The sequence below is a fragment of the Wolffia australiana genome, chromosome 8 (assembly GCF_029677425.1).
Source record: "Wolffia australiana isolate 7733 chromosome 8, ASM2967742v1".
NCBI lineage: Eukaryota > Viridiplantae > Streptophyta > Magnoliopsida > Alismatales > Araceae > Wolffia > Wolffia australiana.
The window spans coordinates 12050154-12059293 of NC_135842.1; the positions used below are offsets into that span (position 1 = coordinate 12050154).

Consider the following 9140-nt stretch of genomic DNA (forward strand, 5'->3'; position numbering starts at 1 on the left):
AAGCGTAAAAATAAGGGGAAAATATTTCTAGGTCCAAAGAAATATGCAATAATATTTTTTGAAATAGCTAAGAAAACCAAGGCACTGGGGATGGTGTCACTCAGCTAAACTTGTGGGGGCCAAATTTGCAGTTTAGTAGCGCACTGGCATTGATACTGTGTATGATTATGCCAGAATTAGAAGTGGAATTAGTAGGGTCAGCCCCTTGAGAGAGAACATGGTATAGTATATTGTCAAAACAATTTATAGAGTGAGATGTGCGTAAAATGCCTATTCTTCTTCTCCGACGTGTGGCTGGAATGTTACTTCTGCTGCTCTGTACCGTAGCCTCACACCCTTGATCAATCTCATTGACAAAGGATGTGCTTCAATGTCACCTCTATATGCGACGTCATCTATGCAGAATCCGGAGGTTATGGTAGTGAGCACAAGGTTTCCATAACCCACATGGGCACCACCCTTGATCAACCCGTGCTTCACACAAATATCATCATTGATTCTGCACACGCCAATCATTATTGGTGCAATTCAGACACGTGTAGACCCACCATGTGTGTAGCGCAATGTTTGTCGATATCGCTGCCAAGAGCACGCATAGCATTGTAGTTCTTGTAGACGAGTAGCGAGACACTGCATTCATGTGGGTCACTACAGGGAGCTTGTCTGAAAGGCACTTCGTCGCCATGTGCAATGCCTCTAAGGCATGTGGCTTCAGGCACCCTGAGCTCTCACGCAGACGTCGCACAGCTGATGTACATGTTAGGTGTACGTCCCAACCATGAGTAGGGGTCTCATAGTAGATCTTAAAGGTAACCATTGCCCTAGGGATATGTATGTGATTGTGCTTCAAAGATGTTACTTCCAAACAGGGGCTCGGCCCCTTGGGCATGCCCCGTGGTGACCTCCTAGCATGTTCTAGGATGGCATCCGTCAGAGGTGAGATGCCTTGCTACCGGTCTACATGGAGTGGCAACTCCACTACGAGTTCTCAGAAAGAGTGGCCAATATTGTGCTACGCATGCCATGAGCTTGCGTCCAAGTGATTTGATATTGCCACCTGAGGGAATCATTCCACACTGGCCTCACCGATTCATGGAAAAGATTGAATGAATGAATGATTAAATGTATGTAATTGGTGATAGAAAGGTCCATGAGAGAGTCATAATATCCTTTGCATCATCTAAAACATGAGGTGTAGCTTCACATTGGATTTTGTGGAAAGTTAACCAATCAATTGGTTTATCAACCATTGATTAATTAATCTAGGTTTTGATATAGTTAATTGGGTCTTAGTAATAATGTTGGCCAATAAAGTTTATTGGACCACTCTAGTTATCAACCAAACTGATACATGGGCCTAGATGGTCTATAGAACGTAGAAGATAAACTTAATGTTAGGAGGGTTTGTAAAAAAAATACCATATAATGTAAATAGAATAAAGCTCTAAATAACATTCATATAAGGTAGAGTTTATCAAGATACCATCCTCCTCCCTTCTCTCATTGGATGTCGTCCCCACCCAATGCAAATTGAATTACAAGGTGATGAAGGTGGATCGATAACACGGCTCACCAAGAAAAAGAGGATGAGATTCATCATGTTGAGGATCATGCGGATAGGTCTAGAGGATATAGACTTGAAATTATCCACATAAATTTATGCATTTAAATATTGACTTTATCATTTTATTAAATAATATATTTGATTATTTATGAATTTCACCTAACATCGCCTTATGCATATTTTGGGAATTGTATACTTCTATTGTCAAGAAGTTTTATTAATGAATATTTTAATGTACGATGTGTGCATTTACATCAATCAAATTGGGTGACAATCAACGGGCTAGATCAACCCATGTGATTTTAGAGATATGTATTTGGGCTTCAAAGAAACATCTAGATAGTGGTGGGCCATGTGCTGGATCCCTCCACAATTCCTTATAACTTTACTTATTATAAGGATCATAGATTTTCAAATGAAGAAGCTCCATAAATTCAAATTCACTCAGTGGGAAAAGAAGGAATGGAAATGAAAGAAAATAAGAAAAAACGTAAGTGCATTTCATGCCCCGTGCAAAAAATATTCTCTTCTTATCTCCCCATCTATACCTTATCATGGATGCGATCTAGCCATTGAAGGCCAGCACGACAAGGCTCTCCTTGATCTTGGTTGGTCAACCTGGTTGAAGTAAGTGTTTTGACATGTTCCTCCTTTGATCAACCTTTACGTGCATAGAAAAATGCCTGATCCACAAGAAGACACAAATTCAAGTTTAGGATGAAAATTTGAGAACCTAGATCTGAAGTTTTATCATCATCCCCATCCACTTCCCTTACTTTTCCTTCATTTTATATCACTTTCTCTCTATATCCACCTAGTTTCTACCATGTTCTCTCTCTAGAATCCTTAATTTTCTCACTCGAAACATTTCATGCTACGTCCAATTTCTTCACCTGAAATTTCATTAAAAATTCAGCCATTTACTCTTCCAAATTCCCATCAAATTATGTCTCTATTCAAATCCTTCTCAAAATGAATTATATTGTTATGGTATCCCATCGTCCCAATAACTTATCTGGGCGTTATCGACTTTTTGGCTAAGTCTGAAATACTTTATAATTACTTTTAAGAATTATAAATAAATAGAAAATCAACAAAAACATAAATCATATTTATTGTTTCTAGTTATTTTAGCCTTAAAAAATCTAGAAAAAATTATACAAATGTTTTGATCATTTCCAGTGATCTTTGTTTTGGCTTTAATTCTAGAAAAAAATTATAGAAATACGAAAAATCCTTAATCAACTTAAATAAATTTAGGATAATTATACTAAATATTTTTTTATTTTTTCTTACCTTCCTCTTAAAATATAAATTCTTTAAATTCCAAAATTTTCCTAAAAATATGTGTTCAAATTGTGAGCTTATTTCTTTCATTTCCTAGCTTGTAAAAAATAATGAAACTGAATAACTGCCTATCTGTGTATCGACTCCTTGTTGTACATCATTTTTTGAGTATTAAGTGAGATTTTATTATAAATATTATTTATTAAGCCTAAATTAAAACAAATGCATAAACACCTACATTTGGACTTATGACTGGGGGAACCAAGAAATCACAAATTAGACTCTAATCAATGTTATGCGTTGAGACGATCATTACTCATTGCCAACTAGTCATATTCAAGTGAACAAGGTTTGTCAATATTATTTAATAAAAATAAAATACCACGGATTCTTAGTTTAGGCACGTATAAATGTCACATTTACACTTGTGTCATTGAGCCATGAATTTGTGTTCCCATAACTATCACAGACATGTATGATCACATTGAGATAACTGAGAGGTCAATTTTCAGATTGGTGAAATATAGAATTCTAGTTAATGAAATACTGTGCAATCAATGATTCATCAAATCACAAATCTACAAATGAGAAACTATAAATTATTCCATGCAGGTTGGTAACACTTTGATTATTATAGTACTCTTATTGTTTTTTATGACTTTATCTGCATTAAATGATCACATATGACTGTCATAAAGTTTTAAGTGGTAAAAATATATTTTTTAAAATAATATTCTGACTTATCGGATTCTGAATATTTAATGGATTTTTTAGCAATATATTCATCAGGATACTTTTTGCGTTGGGCAATTTAAATTTTTTTTTGACATTTACTTCAAATACATGTTAATTTCTCAAAGTACGAATAACATTTTTGCCAATTAATTAGTTTTTTAATCTATTTTACAAATAGTTCTCACAGTTCTGAATCACTCCATCAAGTGTCACAGTCCAACTTGCATGGTCTTTGACCAATCAATGATTTTTTCCAATGATTACTTGAGCTATCATTAAGAAAATTGTGAAATTATGACATCACCGATCGTGATAACATTATAATGAACCTTGAGCTGATGTGTTTTTATTTTAATGCACAGGGATACATGGCCTAATCAAAGCGCTCAATTAAAACCATAACGAATGTGATGTGAAAGAAAGATACCCAGAGGCACCCCAAAATGGCTGAATCAGATCTCCATAAAATATATTTGGACTGGGAAAACCACATGCATGTGTCACAATGTCATTGACCAAAGTGATAAAGATGCGTTGATGTGGCACTTGAAAATGGATCACCACAACACGCATAAAGTACCAATTTATTCTTTATTGTTGACATATTATATTATAGGATCATATCTTAGATTGGGAGAAGCAAATCGCGAACGACATAGAAGAAAATGGCCATTGATCAAGAGGATTCTTTGGGAAATTTAAGGACACAAACCATTAAAGAACAGGGGATAAAATAAGGAAAATCAGTGGCTCAGATTGCATGAATTCAAACCCTGGTATTTCGCAATCCATAAGGCCAATCGCGATACATTTTGAGGGCACCTATTTCATTATCCCCTCTATACATCCATCCCCTCATATCTATAAGAAGTGATCTCAATTATTGTAAAATCATATTTGAACTTGCTTGATACATGTAGGCTTTGCAAAAGAGGGCAATTTTGAGATCCATTAAGGTGTTATTGATGTGATTTTGAGGTCGAACAAAATTAATAAAGAAGCGGAGGAGCTCACCGGCATCTAGTGAGACGTAAGGACATAAGGGTTGTAACCTTTGCACAGTTTCCTTCTTCGTCGCTACCCGCCTAGCTTAAATCGACCGGTCTCTTCCATCAAATCACATCCAAAATATTATCCACTTCCTCGAGAGGGGTCACAATTGGCAGGGGAGTACGCCCCACCACAAGTTACTCATAGAGGATGCCGATATTCTCATTGGTCCACTATACCAGAATATGCCCTCATCACAAGCCAGTATGCTCATAAATGATGCCTCGGTTCTCATTGGCCCATTCCACTCAAAGGGTTGACGGGATCAAACAGACGGCAAAAAATGACAACAATAGATCAACTAACAGTTACCCCATTGGCCGACGAATCGTCGACGACGCCGGATGAGCTCAAAATAGTAAATGCAGGGAAAAATTGCTGTGCTCCACCAAGTACCTAAGTTCAAGACTCATTAAAAGAAATAATGTGGAGCAGATGCAGATCCCCATTAGATACAGAGAAGACCACCCATCTTTGACCTACTACATTAAACTCGGCCCAAAAATGGCCCACTAACATAGTTTGGCCCCACCACATTTAAATTTCATACCGAACCGCCACCGACGGCCGACTCTCCTTTATGACACCGGCCCCCCTCTCCCGCCACTATATATATGTTCTTCCCGCCGCGTCAGTCGCCGGAAATCTCGCCGACGGCACAGAAGAAAACCTCGTTGCGGCGGCGGAGATCTCGCGTCATCCGAGGTAAATACCCTTACCGCAGAGGAGAATCGATGTTTTTAGGAGATTTGGGGAAGAATCGGTGTTTTTAGGGAATTTGGGGAAGAATCGTTGTTTTTAGGGGATTTGGGGAAGAATCGGTCGCCCTGGAGGATGATATTGACATCGTTCTTGCTGCCAAGAGGAGGAGAGTGTGGGATCCTCCGTCTTGATCGTGTTTTCTCTCGCCGGCTCTGTGTAGGTCTCGGAGGAAGACGACTTGACCTCGACCGAGTTCTCTCGCGCTGGAGCAGTGAAGGTTTTATTGCTCTTTCAAGGAATTTCTGAAGGATTTCGGTTGTTTCGAGGGATTTGAAGAATATCGCCAATCCTCTGGCGGGATTAGAGCACAGGTCGGTTCTCCCGAGAAATTTTGGCGGGAAAACAGGTTGCTGGAGACGCGCTGATCGGTCCTTTGGAGAAGATTTGGCGGGAAAATCAGTCGCCGAAAAAGAGCTGCTCTGTTCTTGCGAGGAAATTTGGCTGGAAAACAGTCGCCGGTGAACAAGATCCTGTTCCAAATCTTGAAGGAAATTTGACTGGAAAAGAATCGCCGGAGAACGAGATCCTGATCCAAATTTTGAAGGAAATTTGGCTGGAAAAGAATCGCCGGAGAACAAGATCCTGATCCAAGATTTGAAGGAAATTTGGCTGGAGAACACGATCCTGATCCAAAATTTGAAGGAAATTTGGCTGGAGAACAAGATCCTGATTCAAAATTAGAAGGAAATTTGGCTGGAGAAGAAGATCCAGGTCCAAAATTTGAAGGAAATTTGGGTGGAGAACAAGATCCAGATCCAAAATTTGAAGGAAATTTGGCTCGAGATTAAGATCCGGATCCAAAATTTGAAGGAACTTTGGCCGGAGAAGAAGATCCAGACCCGTTCTCCAGAGGAATTTTGGCGGGAAAATCAGTTACGATGGCGGCCAACGGGGCGGGAAAATCAGTTACGGTGGCGGTCAACGGCGTGGCGGGAAAGGAGAAGAGCGGGAAAGTGAAGCTCTTGGGGAGGTCGACGTCGAGAGGAAGCTTCCCACTGAAGCCCGGGAAGACGCATCTGCTGTCGCCCCTCGACCAAGCCATGGCGGCGCACTCGCTGCACCTCGTCTTCTACTTCCCCGCCGCCGCCGTGGCCGCGGCCGGCATGAAGAGAGAGTCCTTGAAGGCGGCCATCTCCGAGATGATCATGCACTATCCCACCATGGCGGGACGGATGACGCGTCCGGACGGCCCGTCCGGCGACTGGGTGGTGAAGTGCAACGACACCGGCGTGAGGGTCTTGGACGCGGTGGTTGACGGGGAGATGTCGGCGTGGCTGTCGTCGGCGCCGCCTGAGATGGAGAAGGAGCTCGCCCAGTGGGAGAAGCCCGGTGATGACGTCTTCCTCTGGTCCCCCTTCACCTTGCAGGTCAGCCCCTCCCCAGAATTATCCCTCACTTAGTCTTCACCGTCAACGTCAATGCATGTTGACGTTGACAAATTTCAATACAATTGTAGATAGGACGACTGCGTTTGAACCAGCCAGCGTCAACGTTAGCGAGGGTTGACATTGAAAAGGTTTAAATCAAATTGTAGTTATATCGATTGACTGACGTTGAACTCGTCAACGTTAGCTTCAGTTGACGTTGAAAGATATCATTGAAGCTTAGGTAGGATGATTGCATTTGAACTCGTCAACGTCAACGTTAGCTCGAGTTGACGTTGAAAGTTATCATTAAAGCTTAGGTAGGATGATTGCATTTGAACCTGTCATTAAAGCTAAGCTAGGGTTGACGTCAAGAGATTTAAAGTTTGATAGCAGTGACGTTGATTCCGTCAACGTCAACATGGGTTGACGTTGGAAGATTTCTGTCTAATTAAAGATTTAATCGTTGACGTTGAAGAGGTCAACGTCAACAAAGGTTAATGATGAAAGCTTTTAATAAAATTGTAGAAAGGGCGATTGCCGTTGAACCCGTCAACGTCAACGTTGAAAGCTATTAAAGAAATTGAGGATACCAGTATCAACGCAGCGAAAAATCGTAGATAACCGTCATCCTTAACGGTTGACGACGACGTTGAATCAGATGCCGTCACCAATCAACAATTGGCATCGTTAGGATGACGAAGACGACATGGACGACGAGTCCGGGAAGGCTCTGTAGGTTCTTCGATGACGAGTGGCGGACGTTTGCAGATAACGGAGTTCGAGTGCGGGGGGATGACGGTGGGGCTGAGCTGCGGGCACATGCTAGCGGACCCCACCTGCGCGTCCCTCATCGTGAAGGCCCTCGCCGACTGCCACCGCCGCGCCTGCATCGCCCACCCTCCCTTCTTCTACCCGCCCGCCCTCCGCTCCAACCCCAACCCTAACCCTAACCCTAACCCTAACCCTAACCCTAACCCTAACCCGTCCTCCCTGGCCCTCCTCCAAGCCAAGGCCGCCGCCGCCGCCGCCGCCGCCCCGCTGCCCGCCGCCGCCAGCACCACCACCTTTCGCTTCTCCGACGAGTCCGTCCGCCGCTGCATCGACCGCTCCGGCGCCGCCTCCCCTTTCGAGGCCCTCGCCGCCCTCTTCTGGTGGCGCGCCGCCGCCGCCAAGCCGTTGACTCTCTGCCGGGACCTCCGGAAGCTCATGCACGCGCCGCTCCCGCACGGCTACTTCGGCAACGCCCTCCACTTCTCCGCGGCGGCGCCGCCGCCGGACCTCGCCGGGTGGGCCCCCGCTGCCGCCGCCATCCGGGCCCACGTCGCCGGCTTCGCAGAGGACGACGTGTGGGCCACCCTGGACTGGCTCCGGGCCCACCACTCCCCACACGCCTTCCAGATGTACGGCCCCGAGCTGACCTCTGCCAACCTCGACGCCCTCTTCTTGTATGACGTGGCCTTCGGCGCCGACGCGGCGCCTTGCCACGTGGCGTGCCACGTGGGCGGGGCTGACGGGGAGGGGCTTATCCTCGTGCTGCCGGCCCCTCCCGAGGCCGGGCCCATGGGACGGACGGTGATGATCTCTCTGCCCGAGGATCAGACGGCCAGGATCCGGCAAGACCCCGTGATCCTCGACCTGGGCCCCACCCTGCTCTTCTCCGCATGAGAGCCACCGGTTCGTTTTCCTTTTTTTTTTTCTTTTTTTGGCGCATTTAATGACTTTTAATTGTAGTTGCCGACGACAAGAGGTCGACGCCGTGTGATTCAAGGTAATTTATGGACTATCGCTTTCGAATGTCCTGCTTCATTTATCTTATTTTGCCGCACTAATCCGAATGCATTAATTGGATGATCGGCGGTGTTGAAATCTCATTTCTATGCCCCGACAAGCACAAGAGGACGATGAGGACCACTTTGAATGGTTTAATTTCATTTTAATGATTTTATTCACACAATCAGAGTGGGTATTGAAACTTGCTGCCTTTTTTTACCGAAGAAAGGAGTGTTTCTAGGTTTCCTTTGGAAAATTCACTCCATTAAAATTAAAATCTGAGCTTGAGAGATTGAGAGAACGAGAAAGATAAAGAGTGGGAGGACAAGACATAGAGAGTGAGAGAATGAGAGATTAAGAGTGAGAATGAGAGGAAGGATGAGAGATTGAGAGAGTGAGAAAGTAAGAATGGATGAGATATGCAGTTAGATGTGAAGATGAACCTAAAGGAGGATGATGACGGAGGCAGAGGCATGAAGCTGATAGCTATCCCCACACTCTATGTTTATGTTTATAAGGTTCTGCATGAACGATGCAATTTAATTATATGGAATCTATATTCCAGTTCCATTATCTATACATCATCTTTGGTATAATTGACAAGT

General features: G+C 43.5%; 1 protein-coding gene across 2 annotated transcripts; it reads left to right on the forward strand.

Moving 5' to 3' along the window:
* Positions 1-5216: 5216 nt before the first annotated feature.
* On the forward strand, positions 5217-8559 carry LOC144706333 (uncharacterized). Of its 2 annotated transcripts, XM_078579237.1 has the most exons (4): positions 5217-5341; positions 5559-6765; positions 7534-8439; positions 8497-8559. In XM_078579237.1, the coding sequence occupies exons 2-3, from the start codon at positions 6277-6279 to the stop codon at positions 8428-8430; spliced, it is 1386 nt and encodes a 461-aa protein (XP_078435363.1). In that variant the 5' UTR covers positions 5217-5341; positions 5559-6276; the 3' UTR covers positions 8431-8439; positions 8497-8559. The 2 variants fall into 2 exon arrangements, with proteins under 2 accessions (XP_078435363.1, XP_078435362.1); XM_078579236.1 differs by having other exon boundaries at positions 7534-8559.
* The last annotated feature ends 581 nt before the right edge of the window (positions 8560-9140 follow it).